The following is a 16,974-nucleotide window of genomic DNA, read 5'->3' on the forward strand; positions in this document are numbered from 1 at the left end:
TTCATTAACTAAGAAATTGTAAATGGAACGAGCTAGATTTTTTTAAGACCGTCACTTGAGATCAAGAATGGCTTGCTTCAAACCATCAAACTTGAGTTGAAGCAAGCCATTCTTGATCTCAAGTGACGGTCTTAAAAAAATCTAGCTCGTTCCATTTACAATTTCTTAGTTAATGAAGCGGTCCATGTTCACATACAGCATAACCTGGACAACGTCTCATCATACAAGTCCTAGATAGTGATCAACCCGAGGAAGAGAAAATGTAATCATCTACCATGGACATTAAATGGGATTAGTACCAATGAATCCTCCAACATCAACTTATTACTATTTGCCAGACGTTCAACAGATCCTGGCTAAAAGATAAAGTCAAAACTGGATATTATGATGGGTCAATCAGCTGTCGACCTATGTACTTTTTAAACTATAATTGCTATGCATGGTCTCTTTTATTTAAGTGTATAGCCTGGTATATGTATTATTTATTATAGATATTGCCTGCTCCTTTCTTTTTAGGTTGTTGCATCTGTGTAGCTTTGTGAGGATATTGTTCCTGTCTCTCAAAAGCCCTTTCATAATCTATGAAACACAGATTGCAGTGGAATATCTGTAGCTTGCCTGAATTTGTGCAGCTCTGTGCCCTGACCTCAATAGTCTACTGTAGTAGCAAATTCACAAGTTGATCACACTCTGAAGAAATGTTTCTGTCTTTCAGTTCTAAGTGGCTTACCCTATATCCTGGGACTGTGACTTCTGGTTCTAGATGTTAAAATCAGATTCCCTCTCATCTTTCTAAACTCTAGTGAATACATGCTCAGTTGAACCAATCTCTGCTTGTATAAGAGTCCTGCCATCACCAGTATCAGCCTAGTAAACCTTCATTGCACTCTTTCTATGGCAAATATATTCTTTCTGAGATGGGAAGACCAAAACTGCACACAGTACTCCAGGTGCAATCTCACCAAGCCCCTTTATAACTGCAGTAAGACATCCTTTCTTCTAAACTCTCATTCTCTTGCAAAGGCGGCCAACATGCCATTTGCCTTCCTAATTGCTTGTTGTACCTGCCTATTTACTTTCAATGTCTGGTGTATAAGGACATCCTGATCCTTTTGTACATCAGCAGTTTTCAATCATTTCAACAATTTGAATCACACTCTGCCTTTTTTTCACACTAAACTTCACTGTATAACTTCACCTGTTTCCACTTTAAACTGCATCAACCATTTGTTTGACCACACATTCAGCTTTTCTAGATAATCTTGAAGTCTCCTTGCATCCTCTTTACAATATAGATTTGTGTTGTTGGCAAGCATGGAAATATTGCAATTGGTTCCCTCATCTAAGTGTATATAGATCATGAATAGCTAGGTTCAAGCGCTGATCCCTGCAGTACCCCACTAGTCACTACCTGCCACCCAGACAATGACCCATTTATTCCCATTCTCAGTTTCCTACCTGTTAAGCAATTCTCAATTCCTGCTAGTGTATTTCCACCAATTGCAATTTGCCTTGCTTTTTATGTGGGAACTTAGCAAAGTCTTTTTGAAATCCAAATGCACCACATCAACTATTTCTTCAATATCTATTCAGTTGGTTACATTCTCAAAATCTTTGTTAAGAATGATTTCCCTTTCATAAATCCATGCTGACTTTGCCTAATCCCATTAATACTTTCCAAGTGTTCTGTTATCACATGATTTGTAATAGATTAGCCATCCCCTCAACTGATGTTAAGCCAACTAGTCTTCCATTCTTCTTTTCTCTCCCTCCTTCTTTAAGTAGTGGGATTGTATCTGCCAACCTTCAATTTGTATGAACTAAAGCAGGGTCTGTAGAATTTTGGAAGACAACCACCAAAGCCTCCAATATTGCCAGGATGCTTCCTTTAGAACTGAGAGAGGCAGATTATCAGGCTCCGGGGATTTGTCAGTCATTAATCTTGTTAATTTCTATTGCATCTTGTTTCTTCAGTAATTTTAATTTTCTTCAATTCTTCTGTCTCACTAGGCCCTTGATTCCCTAACATTTCTGGGAAATTATTTGTGTCCTCTTTTTTGAAGAGTGAACCAAAATGTGTGTTCAATTCTTCCGCCATTTCTTTTTTCCACAGCATACTTTACCTGATTTCTGAATGTAAGGAACCACATTTGTCATCACTAATCTCTTCACATATTGGTAGAAGTTTTTATCATTAACAATTTTTCTAATTTATTTTGTAATCATCATTGATCTACCTTTCCAGATTTATTTTTGCGCCAGGTAGGAATGAATAGTTGCTGTATTTATGCATTTGGTCCTTAAATATTAGCCATTGTCTATCCACTGTCAATCTGTTCTATAATGTTCCCCAGCTGAAAATGTGTTGCTGGAAAAGCGCAGCAGGTCAGGCAGCATCCAAGGAACAGGAAATTCGACATTTCAGGCATAAGCCCTTCATCAAGGCTGACCTGCTGTGCTTTTCCAGCAACATATTTTCAGCTCTGATCTCCAGCATCTGCAGACCTCATTTTCTCCTATAATGTTCCCCAATCTATCACTGCCCTTACAGTTCCCTTTAGGTTCAGTTTAGAGTTCAACTTCTTCACTGTCCATCTTGATGAATAATTCTATCATTTTATAGTCATTTTTCCCCAGTTAACCTTGCAATAAACTATTCATTAATCCTTTCTCATTGCACACTACTCAGAATAGGATACCTTGCTGTCTGGTTGGTTTCTCAAAATATTAGTCCAAAAAATGTGCCCTCAAGAAAATTCTCCTCTGCGGTATTATTTCCAGTCTGGCTTGTCAAATGTTTATGTAGATTAAAATCACCAATGATTACTTGCACACTTATTGCACCTGTGTATAATCTCCTATTTAATGCCTTGCCTTTCATCTCTGCTCCTGTTGAGAGCAAACGGATAAGGTTTACCAACACTTTCTGACCCTTAATGTTTCATATCTCCACCTTCACAGACTTCATATCACGATCTTCTGAGCCAATATCCTTTATTAGTGTTGCATTGATTTTACTCCTTTACTAACAATGTCACCTCCTTTCTCTCTTTGTCTGATCTTCCTAAATATTCAATGTTCAGTTCATATCCTTGGTCACCCTGCAGCCATATCTACGTAATGTCAACTATATCATAACCATGTATATCTATTTGTGCTGTTAATCCATGTACCATATGGTGAATTAAGATACAATTCCTTTAGACTTGTCTTTTTAACATCGTCAGTCATCGTATCTTTGTTTTGCACCATGGCCCTACTGGTTGTTTGCCCTTGTTTATTCTGCTTTTCATTCTTCTATCTTTTGTTTCCATCCATTTCCCCCCCATCCTGTCCGTCTGCGGAACCTCTCATCAACATCTGTTCTTAAACCCTTCCCAACAGCATTAGCAAACAGATACTCAACACCGCACGCCAACGCCCCCACCCCTCAAAATCTCTCATCCGAGGAATATGCTTGACCTCATCAGGGATACTTTGAGGCAGAAGTCATATTTGTTTTCTTTTCTTCTCAGTTTAACAAAAACTGCCAACCTTAATTTTGACAATGGTCTCATTTTGCTTTTTGTTTTGTTGAGGCTTCAAATATAGTACATGTTTTCAAATCCATTAATTTGAAACTGCATCAATGCATGGATCCAGAATAAAATTTAGTATCATTAACAGTTAAGCATACGATGTTTTACAAATGTTCTTTCAGGTTTTTAAAACCCACTGCCTTGAAAGACACTTGCTGTTATCTCAACTTTTTACCCTATCTGAAGAATCAACATATGTATTCCCTAACTACTTCCCAATATATCTCAATTTTAATATACACACACAGTCACACACACAAGCTTTCCATTAAATTTTGTTCATGAATGTAAGTTGTGCCAGTTATCATTTCTAAGTATACTAATACTGCTGAAGTGAAACACAGTCCCATGATTCCCAAGATTAGACTGAACTGTTTAGTAACCTCATTACCAATATATGCTGTGTTCTACATTGCATTTACCCTGAAGTGCATGAATTTCATAAGTTTTTTGAATTTCATCCGTTTCTACAGCCATGTAGCAACAATATATTTCTACACACTATCTAAGCTGAGAATTCACTAACCTACTTAGCACACTCCTCGTATTCATGTATTTAAAGTAGCCCTAATTTTGACCTTCGAGCATTCCATTTTAGACTGACCCCACCTAATCCCCTACTATTTCCAACTGTAATGCCAGGTCTGTCCCAGTTATTTGCACTCCTTTGTTTTCTGTCTAGTATTATGCCTGATTCACATGCCTCTACCAAGATAGATTAAACCCCAGGCACACCAGTAACTTGTCCCATAAGGGATGTGGTCTCACTTTGTTCAGACGGATGTGCAAGTCATGTCACATAACAGTCATAATCTCATTGAATGATATAACAGAAACATAGGTCCAAGTGGTCTACTCTGTTCCTAATCTTTTTAAAGTGAGTTATAGCAAAAGTGCTAGTGAAAATTGTCAATTACAAAATTAATTGTCATTTCGAGAAATATTGGTTAATAAGGGATAGCCAGCATAAGTTTTTTGAAGGAAATTGTGTCTGATTAGCAATCAAAACAGTTAGCAAAAATTCATAGATTTAAAACAATTTACAATAGCTAAGGATAAAATAAAGCATTTTTAACACTGGCTGTTATGATAGAAAAGATAGTGGGTTCCATTGGCACTTTCAAGAGTCAATTGATCACCTATTTCAAGTGAACTAATTTATAAGGTTGTGAAGGGAAAAATATTGGGTGCATGATTAAATTAGACAGTTCTTTCAAAGACCTGGCAGAGACATAGTGCAGCGAAGTGAGATGCTATTTCCAATTTTATTTTCACTGACATGTATATCTCAATTTTAATATATGCACACTGCCACACATTCAGTAAGCTTTCCATTGAATTTTGTTCATGAATGTAGGTTGTGCCAGTATAGCTGTCTTACAAATAAATGTTATCCAAGTATTCTTTGAATGTCCACCTCCATCCAGTATTTCAAGAGGTATCTTTACTTCTTGACAAAGCATGTTGTATTTTTCATGGATTGTTGGCCTACACTTAAAAATACAGACTGCATCATGTGTTGCATACACTGGAGAGAACATTAAGAAATGATACAGAAAATGTTAAATCACATCTAAACAGGTGTTCCCATGCAGTAGTGTGCTCAGGTGCCCAGCTTTCCAAGGGAATTTCCTCCTAAAACTGTACATCGACTGCCAGTATCGGCAAAATATAATATATAGATTTTTGTAAGTTCTGGTTTATTGGAGACATTGAATGGCATCTCTAGAGTGTCAGCTTTGTTGTCAGTCAGCAACGTGGTGAGCATATTGGATACAATGAATAGCGAACTGTTCTAGCGCTGGTATTATACTGACATTTAGCAAACTTATAGAGTTGATTGTTCGACAGAGTAAGAATCGTGTCTTTTTATTTTGTGTTTGTTTTTATTAAACTGTGGACTGAAAGAAGAAGGTGCTATTTTAAAAAAGAAACAGTGTTTGAAAAACTGGCAGAAGTTTAGAAATAAGTAAGCTGACACATGCCAGGCATCATGTAAACAAATGTTTAAGCAATCAGTAATTGGGGTATGAGTTGCAGCCAACATTTGCAGGCAACAAGAAACTGATTGAACAATGGACTGGTAACCAGTTTTCAATGATAGGTACCTTTTTGTGCTGCCAACAACAGTGTGCTTGGTCCTTAGGTAACTGAACAGCTCGGAGATGAGAACAAATTACAAAGAGAGAGAAGTGCATTGATCTTCCTCAGCTCAGAAACAATCTCTCATAGAATCCCTACAATCTCTGTTCTCTGCAGTCAAAGCTCATTGTTAATCCGAAGAAAACCAGTTTATCTTTCCTGCAACAGCACAAAGGAAGACTATTGAGTCAGTTGGAGGTCAGTCATCTTGCTACAGAACTCCCTCAGGTAGTGCCCTAGGCCTAACCATTTTCACCTACTTCATCTTCCTTCCATGGGTATTCTGTTCATTGCACAATCTTCAGCATTATCCTCAACTCCCTTGATGCTAAAGTGTGCATGTGCGGTAAGATCTGGACAACATTAAGGCTTGAGCTGATAACAGACAAGTAAATTTTATGCCATGAAAGTGCTATGGAAAGTCCATCTCCAATCTGGGAGAATCTAGTCATCTTCTCTTGACATTAAATGGCATTCACATTACTGAACACTATCAACGCCCTTACCATTGAACAGAAACAGAAATGGATCAGCCATTTAAATTATTTAGTTGGAAGGATAGGGCTGAAGCTGAGAGCAAGTTACTCAGCTCCAAAGTTTGATCACATCTATAAACCATCAGATAGAAGTGTGTTGGATTACTGTCTACTTGGACAACTGCAGCTCCAACAACTAATAAGCGACTCAGCAACACATCTAGGAGAAAGCAGCTTGCCTGACTTATAGTCTGGGATAGATCCCTCTCTGCCATGCTTATATAGCAGTGGTACAGGGACCTTTGCACATTTTAGGGAGTTTGGAAGTATCTAATATCTCTGCATAGGAATAGCCAGTCTTTAGTCTCATTATTTTACTCAGTATGTTACCTCTAATGCTTATGATTATTAAAGCTCATCCACCCCTTTACCTTCTTAATTTTCTTCCATTCTTGGAATTTTTTTAATGTTTACAGCTGTGAAGATAGACATGAAAATACTTGATTAAGGTCTCTGCCATGTTATTATTTCCTATTACTAACTTCCTAGTTTCATTCCACTAGGGACCAACGTGTCACAGTTTATCGATTGCTTTTAACTAACTGTGTCACAATGACCTGTCATTTTTTAAGTTTGGTCAATGAGCTGTGAACTTCCTATGAATCATCATTTAGCCTCCTTTTAGATCTTTCGAATGTCCATTTGTGCAAGGTAATGTCATACATTCAGTAAATAAAATACAGATACAAAATAAAAGAAGATAGAGATAATATGTACTGATAAAGATGAAAATTAATTTAGTCCATTATTATGCAAGCCATTACTTTTTTGTTTAAAGATTTCTCTATCCATGTGAAGGAGTTGAAAATTTGAAGTCAGAATTCTGTAGTTGAATAGTTGGAGGTAGCTTTGTTGGACTCAGTAGGTATAGCTAGTTTTTGACAGAGATTTCTTGTTCCTCAATTGATTCCTCAGTAATTAAGGCATCTGCAAATTCCTGGATTCATTTGGAAGAAGTATTACCTGGAAGTTACCTGGACACTGTGTTTCAGGAGGGAATCAAATCCCTTAGCGTAAACACCTTGAATACAGTAAGAGGGTCCAGGAGGTAGTGCTGCAGGAGCCTCAGCCCTTGACCAGCAATTTTGAGTTTCTTCCTCCCTGTGTGGATGAGAGTGGGGACTGTAGGAGGGATGAGCAAATTGATCATAGCACGTTGGTGTAGAGAGCCATTCTAGAGATGGCAGAAAAAAGAAATGTAATTATAGTCAGGGCTAGTATAGTTAGGAGAATAGGCACTTCTTTGCAACCAGGATCCAGTTCTCGAAGGTTGTGTTGCCTGCCTGTGTATGGGTTCAAAATATCTTATCTGAGCTTCAGAGGAACTTGCAGAGGGAGGAAATATCCAGTTGTCGTACTCCACATTGGTACCAATGATTTTGGCAGAAAGAGCAAAAAGGTTCTGCTAAGAGAATAGAGCAGCTAGTGTAAATTAAAGCAGAACCTAAAATGTAACAATCTCTGAATTACTACCTGAGCCATGAACTAATTAGTACAGGGTCTATAAGATTTAATAGGTAAATGCATGGCTTAAAGATTGGCATGGAAAAAACGGCTTTGAATTTATGGTGTCATACTGGGATGGAAAGGACTGCTTCCATAGGATGGGCTCCATCTGAATCATGCTGAGACAAGAGTCCTAGTGAATCACATAACCAGGCTCTTCATAGGGCATTAAACTAAATAGCGGGGTGGGGGTGAGGTGGGGAATTTGCATCGAAATTAGAAAATCATAGCTGAAGGAGAAGGCATGAATGCAGGTTAATGAAGAGTTTGTTTGTTACCAGAAAATAAAAGGAAGGAAGGGGCAGAATGTGTGAACATCACATTCCATCAAAGAATCTGACAATAGTAGGCAAATTTGATCATAGAACAAATTTAGAGGCTTTGTCTCAGAATGAACACAACATTTGGATAAAATAATGAATTTACAGCACAAAGAACCAAATGATTATGAGTACTGAGGCGTGCTTGCTGGGAAACCAGATTTGGGAATTCAGTATCCAAGGCTATTCAGTGTTTCAGAAGCTTAGGCAGGAAGGAAAAGGAGGTGATGTAGCTTTGTTCATAAATGAAGAGATCAGTGCTGTACTGAGAAATTATTTCAGCACTACAGACACTAATGTAGAATCAGTGTGAGTAGAAATAAGTAATAACAAGGGAAAGAAGTCCCTGGTGGGAGTAAGCTATATAACCCCAAAAAGTAGTCCTGCAGTGGGGCACAGTATAAGGAAGGAAGTTGCATAAATGATATAGCAATAATCTTGAGTGATTTAGATATTCATATAGACTGAATTAATCAAATTGGCAAATGTAGCCTCGAGGCAGAGGTCATAGAATGTATTCAAGATTGTTTCTTGGAGGTGAGATTAACTAATGAGCTTGTCATAAAGAATCATCTAGACTTCGGTAATTGCACATTCACCTTATGAGGGTGAAAAACTGGAGTCCCACACTAGCATTCTATGATTAAACGCAAGCATGAGGACAGATCTGTCCCTAGTGGACTGAGCGGAAGGCTACAAGGTAGGGCACTTGATGAACAGTGACAGACGTTAAGGAGATACTTAATTGTTCCCAACTAAAGTATTTTCCAGAAATGAAGAAAGATTGTCTAAAAGAAGGAAAAGTCCATGGCTAAGCAAAAAAGTTAAAGATAAAAGAGGTGGAGGAGTGGCATTGATGATCAAGGATAGTATCACAGCTGTAAAAAGGGAGGTCATTGAGTAGGGCTTGTCTATTTTTTCATTTTGTTTGAGTTTCAACCTTTTCTAAAAGAGCATTGCTAAAGGGGCTCAGCGGTTACCACTGATGCCTCACAGCACTAGGGACCCAGGTTCGATTCTCGCCTTGGGCGACAGTCTGTGTGGAATTTGCACATACTCCCCGTATCTACAGGTATGTCCTCCGGGTGCTCCGGTTTCCTCCCACAATCCAAAGATGTGCAGATGAGGTGAATTGGCCATGCTCAGTTGCCCATAGTATTAGGTGCATTAGTCAGGAGTAAATATAGGGTACGGGAATGGGTCTGGGTGGGTTGCTCTTCGGAGTGTCGGTGTAGACTTGTTGGGCCAAAGGACCTGCTTCCACACTATAGGGAATCTAATCTAAACTAATTATAACATTTCTTAAAAAGTTAATTGAAGTTATTACTAAGAGTGGAATTCAGTAGAAGTCTTGAAGGCAAAACATTGAATCTTTTCAAGAAGGAGGTAGATATAGGTTTTAGGGTGAAAGGGACCAAATGTCTGGGGAGAAAGTGGGAACAGGGCACTGAGTTAGATGATCAGCCATGCCTGAAGGGAAGAATAGCTTACTACTGCACCTATTTTCTATATTTACCATTAAATGTTATTTAATGATCTCTAGTGAATGAATATGGATAAGGTAGGGTGAGATAAGTGGGAAAGAGAGAGGGTGAGAAGTGGGCTAGGGTGACAGCTGAGGCAGTGGTTGTGAGGTGATAAGTTGGCAAGGCGGCAGGTAGTTTGGAGGGAAGTGGATGACAGGTTAGAGTAGATCAGATGGGTAAGTGGGTTTCTGTCAGGGTCTGTCCATGCAGGGGATGAGGCGTATGGTCATGGGATGTCAAATGGATTAGTGGGTTGAGGGTGTAGTCAGGTTTGGGAAGTAGATTTACTGTCAGACGGCCAGGGGTATGGATGGATGCAGGTGGGCAGGTGTCTATGCAGGTGCAGTTGGTGGTTGTTTTGGAGGTTAGAACTCATTCCATGAAAAACGTATTTCTTGAGGAGATCGACAAAAATGTTTGCAAGGGCTTGACCTAAAGTGGATCCCATACATATATTCCCAATTTTGGCAAAAGTGATGCCATTAAAACAGAACGTATCTGTGCATATTTTTGAGAAATTTACATTCTGAAAATGGTGGTGCATCTTCACTGCTACAATAAAGCTTCCTGGTGTAAATATTGATGGCTTCCTTCAACATATTATGGCTTCCTCAAGTGTACTTTATGCCTCTTCAATTTTTCCACTTTGCTACAATTTGATAATACTTCTATCAACAGATTTATCAGTTTTGAAACTCCTTTAAACATCTCTGTCATTTGATACTTTCATTCCAGTCAAATGGGTATCATGATTGGGATTTTTAAAATGACAATCTCCACAGTCTCAAATTACCCGCTTCGAACCAACAAGCAGTCAGAAATTCTGCTTCTGCTCATCCAAATGGATGCCCATCTTATTACATCAGAAAGTAGCTCCTGAAATTATAGTTTATTTTTAGATTCCCTACAGTGTGGAAACAGGCCCTTCAGCCCAACCAGTCCACACTGACCCTCTAAAAAGTAACCCACCCAGAGCTATTTCCCTCTGAATAATGTGCCTAACACTGTGGGCAATTTAGTATGGCCAATTCACCTGACCTGCACATCTTTAGATTGTGGGAGGAAACCAGAGCACCTGGAGGAAACCCACGCAGACACGAGGTTGGAATTGAACCTGGGATCCTGGTGCTGTGAAGTAGCAGTGCTAACCACTGAGCCATCATGCTACACATCAAAAAAAAGCTTTCATCAAATAAATTTCTACCTTTAAGATTTCTGCTCCGCATCTACCCCCTCAGAATCTTTTAAATTTCAATAAGGTCATGCCTCAATTCTCCTAAATGGTAGCGTGTGCAGGTCAAATCTTTCCTCATAAAATCCTTCCATGCATAGTATCAATCTAGTGAACCTTCTGTAGATTGACTTCAGTGTCAGTGTGCCTTTTCTTAGAAAAAGAGAACAAAAACATTCACAGTATTCCAAATGTGGTCTGGAGAGTGCCCTGTATTGTTTTAGCAACATTTCCTTATTTTCATATTTCCATTCTCTTTTGAAATAAAAAGCCAAAATTAAAAATGTGCCTTAACTATTGCCAAATTGTTTAATCAAATCCTGAGAAGCTATGGAATTTATGTTCGCTTTCGCACTTTTTACATAATTAATAAAACTCTTCCTATCCTTTTTGTTACTTGCAGTTTATCCTTAAAGATTGAGGTAGTACAGTGGCTCAGTGGTTAGCACTGCTGCCTCGCAGCACCAGGGTCCCAGGTTCCATTCCAGCCTTGGGTGACTGTCTGTGTGTAATTTGCACATTCTCCCTGTGTCTGTGTGGGATTCCTCTGGGTGCTTTGATTTCCTCCCACAATCTAAAGAGGTGCAGGTCAGGTGAATTGGCCACACAAAATTGTCTATGGTGTTAGGTGCATTAGTCAGAGGGAGATGGGTCTGGGTGGATTACTCTTCAGAGGGTTGGTGTGGACTTGTTGGGCCGAAGGGAATCTAATCTAATTTGTTTTCATGCTCGTGTACAATAGTGTAGCTGTCCAAAATCCTTGAATGCTTTTATGCCACCTCCCTCTGGCAACAATATATTTTCAAGTCCTTTCATTGAGATTCCTAAAGCATGTTCAGCACTCTGAGTAAAATAAAGATTCGTTTTCAATCCCAACGCCAGTATTTCACAAAAAGAGATCATAATTTTCCACTGGGATTGCTAGAGGATGTGAAGACAGATATAACTAATTTTGTATACTTACTGGGCACAAAAGAAGCATGAAGGTTTATTATAAGTAAAAATATCTCTAGTAATTGTAGTTCCAGACATTTATTTCATATTTTTTTCCCAAATAAGTTATATATATCAAACAAATTGTGAAACTGCTGGTTTCAAAAATATTTAACTTTTCTTATTGAATCAAGCTGGCTGCTATTTTAAGTGGATGTCTACTTCCAGCAACTATTATTTTAATAAAATAAGAAACACTTGCTGTAATGAACAATCCCATTACTTCACTGATGGAAATAACATGGTTTGGCACTCAGGAGTGTTGTCAGAAATATTGATGTACTTATTTAATTGCACTTATCTCCCCACATACAGAATTCTAATACAATGTACCACCACGAAGTGTTGCGCAGATCATTAGACAGGTCTTGTTGCACAACTTAATTGTTTTCAGTTCCCCTGATACTTACATGATTGAGACCCTATATTTACCACTGAGTAACCTGGGAAAATCAACAACATTATAAATAAAAAAATGACGTTGATAATAGATTGTTAGTAATAATACATAGCCAGTTAACACCCGAAAGCAAAAAAATCAGTACCTATGGCTGTTCCTCAAAGCCGTAATCTTGTGCATTCACCCCTTCTTAATGTAAGGGGAGTGAGAAAGAGTGGGAGAGAAAGAGATCGATAAAACCCTTCCACAGTGAAATGGAGAGATTGGCAACAGTCCTCAGAGAGAGGATCAATGAACCACCTCAGTCAGAGAGAGAGAAGGAAAGAAATAAATTGGTATACTCCTCAGCACACAGAGGGATAGAGGTTAAGAAATCCTTTGGACATAGAGATAGCGAGAGGGAGAGAGACAGAGGAGGACAGAGAGAATGAAAGAGAGTGAGACAGAGAGAAAGAATTACTGAAAAAAAGGTAGAGGTATCAGTGAAACACTTCAGAGAGAGAATACAGACATCAGTAAGATCCAAGAAATCCCTCACCTTTGGAGATCAGTGTGAAAATTTAGTCATACGGAGAGTGAGCCACCTGCATGTTCTGTAGAAGAGAGCCTGATAATTTTTGTTTATCTCAGCACTGTAAATCCGTTTAGTGTTGAACACTCAGTACAACAATAAACAATTTTAACATTTCTTAAGGTCAATCACAACAATCATTTAGACCGTATCTGCTGGTTTGGTGGAATTCCCAGTAAGCCACCATATGAGAAAAATAGGGTTCAATGTGCACACCTAAATGCACCTGTGAGGTCTATTCATCAGTTTCTGACTGACTGATGGAGATGGTTGGCTAGTTTCCAATTTGAAAGTGTTTTCACTATAAACAGTATGCGCAGGCATCTCACAAACAGTCATAAACTATTCTGGGAATCTACTGAACGATGCCAGTAAAACAATATGCTCAATCTCAGACTAAGTGAAATCAGAAAATGAATAATCTCTTGCTTACTTGTGTCTATCATTTGCTCCTTACGCAGTTTGGCACACGAGACTACATATTTGTTTTGGAATGTGAAATGGAAAAAAGAGAAGTTTGGGCACTGCTGTATTGAAGAGAAACGTTTTTTTAGTTCAAAGGTCAAAAATGAACACTATGGTGTTCACTTATTGATTATGCAAGGTCTTATAACAGTTGGAGAAACTGAATTTGTTATTTGTATGAAACAAGCCAACACCAGGTACTCTTGGGCTGCCTAGCAAAAGACATTTGGATTTTCAAGTTGCAGTTTGTCATTGACCTGAGAAGGGTGGTTTTAAAAAAAATTTGCTCATGGGATATGGGTGTCGTTGTTAAGGTCACCACTATTACCCAGCCCTAATTGCTTTTTAATTGCTAGGCAATTCAAAAGGGCAGTTAAGAGTCAATCGCACTGCTGTAGATGCAGTCACATGTTGACCAGCTCAGATGGCAGATTTACTTCCCTAAAGGACAACAGTGAACCAGATGAATTTTTAATGATAATCAACATTATGTGGGCGGCACGGTGGCACAGTGGTTAGCACTGCTGCCTCACAGCGCCTGAGACCCGGGTTCAGTTCCCGACTCAGGCGACCGACTGTGTGGAGTTTGCACGTTCTCCCCGTGTCTGCGTGGGTTTCCTCTGGGTGCTCCGGTTTCCTCCTACAGTCCAAAGATGTGCAGGTCAGGTGAATTGGCCATGCTAACTTGCCCGTAGTGTTAAGTAAGGGGTAAATGTAGGGGTATGGGTGGGTTGCGCTTCGGCAGGTCGGTGTGGACTTGTTGGGCCGATGGGCCTGTTTCCACACTGTAAGTAATCTAAACAATGGTTACATAATTGTAATTAGGGTAGCTTTTAATTCCAGATTTGTATTGAATTCAAATTTCACCATCTGCCATGGTGAGATTCAAACCTACATCTTCAGTATATTATTCTGGATTCCTAGTCCAGTCCAGTGACATTAACATTTTGCCACTGCCTTCCCCTCATGGTAAATGGTGAGTATCAAGCCTGATAAAAATCTGGAATTAAAAGCTAACCTAATGATGACCATGTAACTACTATCGGTTATAGTAAAAACTCATGTGTTTCACTAATGTCTTTGGGGAACGAAATCTGACATCCTCACCTAGTCTAGCCGACATGTAACCCCACTTCCACAGCAATGTGGTTGATTGTTAACTGCTCTCATGACAATTAGGGACGAGCAATAAATCTCTGGTTTTGCCAGAGATGCCCAAACCCTCCCATGGGTTTAGACACATGATGAAATTTTTAAAAAGTAGTCTACTATTTGCAATTCATGTATATGACAATCCAACACTTAGAAGTAAAATCTCACTTCTTACAGAAAGATATATAGAAAGTGTGCTTTCAAACTCAACAAACCTCCTTCAATAGCACCTCCACAATCAGAAGAACAATGGGAACAACAATGCGGGAATATCACGACCCGCAAGCTCCCTTTCAAGTCACACACCAAGTAATTTGGAACTATATTGTTTCTCTCTATCACTGCTGTTACATTAAAATCCTTGAACTCCTTTTCACATGAGCTGTAGCATTTCAAGAAGGTAGATCACCAGTACTTGCTCAAGGGAAAAATGCTGGTCCCAACTTGGACAAATGGTAAATATCTAAAGAAAATTGAATAATAGTATGTGAAATAACTCAGCAGAATTATATCTGCCTGTAAACAAACATGACAGAGAAGAAAAAGCCATTTGATCCATTAAATCTGTCCCACATTACTGTGATACCCTGTGCATTACAATATACACATTCCTAACCACATCTCGAACCCTGTAAATTTCTGAGAGACTGCAGCCTGTAAATCAATCTCTTAGTAACATTGAACATACGTCACTTACGTGTAAACTTTCAGCACAAAATCCTTTTCCTCTCGAAGTTCAGCAATTGACGATAGAGCGTCCATCATACTCAGCACTGCACAACCGTATGGGCGCCGATACTGCACATGAGGAGGGCCTTTCTTCGAGTCATTCGATAGCATCCGACCTTACAAGAACACAGGAATAGATGAACATAAATCTATAAGAAATACAAACAGAAGTTGGCCACTTGACTACACCACTCCATTATCATCCATATGTTTATCCAATGATCATTTAAATGCCCTTAATGTTGGCAAGTCCACTACTGTTGCAGGCAGGACATTCCACACCCTTCCTATATCTGTCCTACATTTATCACCCCTCAATTTAAAGCTAAGTACCCTTGTGCTAGCCACCACCATCTAAAGAAAAAGGCTCTCACTGTCCGCCTTATCTAACCCTCTGATCATCTTGTATGCCTTTATTAAGTCACCTCTCAACCTTCTTTGCTCCAACGAAAACAGCCTCAAGTCCCTCAGTCTTTCCTCATAAGACCTTTCTTCCAAAATAGGCAAAATACTAGCAAATCTCTTCTGCACCCTTTTCAATGTTTCCACATCCTTCCTATAAGATGGCAACCAGAACTGTACACAATACTCCAAGTACGGCCGCACCAGAGTTTTGTACAGCTGCAACATGGCCTCATGGCTCCGAAACTCAATCCCTCTATCAATAAAAGCTAACACACTGTACACATTCTTAACGACTCTATCAACCTGGGTGGCAACTTTCAGGGAGCTATGCACGTGGATAATGCGATCTCTCTGCTCATCTACACTACTAAGAATTTTAGTATTAGCCCAGTATTCTGTATTCATGTTACTCCTTCCAAAGTGAAATCACCTCACTTTTTTCCGCATTAAACTCCATTTGCAGCCTCTCAGCCCAGCTCCGCAGCTTATCTATGTCCCTCTATAAACTGCAACAACCCACATTGTCCACAACTCCACTGGCCTTAGTGTCATCTTCAAAATTTACTAAACAATCCTTCTGTGCCCTCATCCATGTCATTTATAAAAATTACAAACAACAGTGGCCCCAAAACAGAACCTTGCAGTACTCTTCTAGTATCTGAACTCCAGAATGAACATTTCCTATCAACTACCAATGTTTGTCTTCTTACAGCTAGCCAATTTCTGATCCAAACTGCTAAATCACCCTCAATCCCATACCTCCATATTTTCTGCACTAGCCCACCATGGGGAACATCAAATGCTTTACTGAAATCCATATACACCACATCAACCGCTTTACCCTCATCCATCTGTTTGGTCACCTTCTGAAAGAACTCAATAAGGTTTGTGATGCACGACCTACCCTTCATTTGAACCGTATTGACTATCCCTAATCAAATTATTCCTTTCTAGATGATTAGAAATCTGATCTCTTATAATCTTTTCTAAAACTTTGCCCGCAGCAGATGTAAGACTCACTGGTCTATAATTACCAGGGTTGTCTCCACTTCCCTTCTTGGACAAAGGGACAACATTTGCTATTCCCCAGTCTTCTGACAATATTCTTGTAGACAATGATGACATAAAGATCAAAGCCATAGGCTCTGCAATCTCCTCCCTGGCTTCCCAGAGAATCCTAGGATAAATTCCATCCATCCAAGGGGACTTGCCTATTTTCACACTTTCCAAAATTGCTAACACCACCTCCTTTATGAACCTCATTCCTGTCTAGTCTAATAGCCTGTAGCTCAGTATTCTCCTCGACAATATTGTCTTTTTCCTCTGTGAATACTAATGAAAAATATTCATTTAGCATCTCTCCTCTCTCCTCGGACTCCACACATAGCTTTCCACTACTATTGTTGACTGGCCCAAATCT

At 39.1% G+C, this 16,974-nt stretch overlaps 1 protein-coding gene across 1 annotated transcript in view; it reads right to left on the reverse strand.

Moving 5' to 3' along the window:
* Positions 1 to 16,974, reverse strand: part of dock3 (dedicator of cytokinesis 3) — a 721,249-nt gene that overhangs the window by 374,138 nt on the left and 330,137 nt on the right. Inside the window, exon 12 of the mRNA XM_060835046.1 lies at positions 15,118 to 15,265. Coding sequence (XP_060691029.1) covers positions 15,118 to 15,265 — 148 coding nt within the window. The remainder of the gene's footprint in view (positions 1 to 15,117; positions 15,266 to 16,974) is intronic.

This window comes from Hemiscyllium ocellatum, chromosome 14, assembly GCF_020745735.1.
Source record: "Hemiscyllium ocellatum isolate sHemOce1 chromosome 14, sHemOce1.pat.X.cur, whole genome shotgun sequence".
NCBI lineage: Eukaryota > Metazoa > Chordata > Chondrichthyes > Orectolobiformes > Hemiscylliidae > Hemiscyllium > Hemiscyllium ocellatum.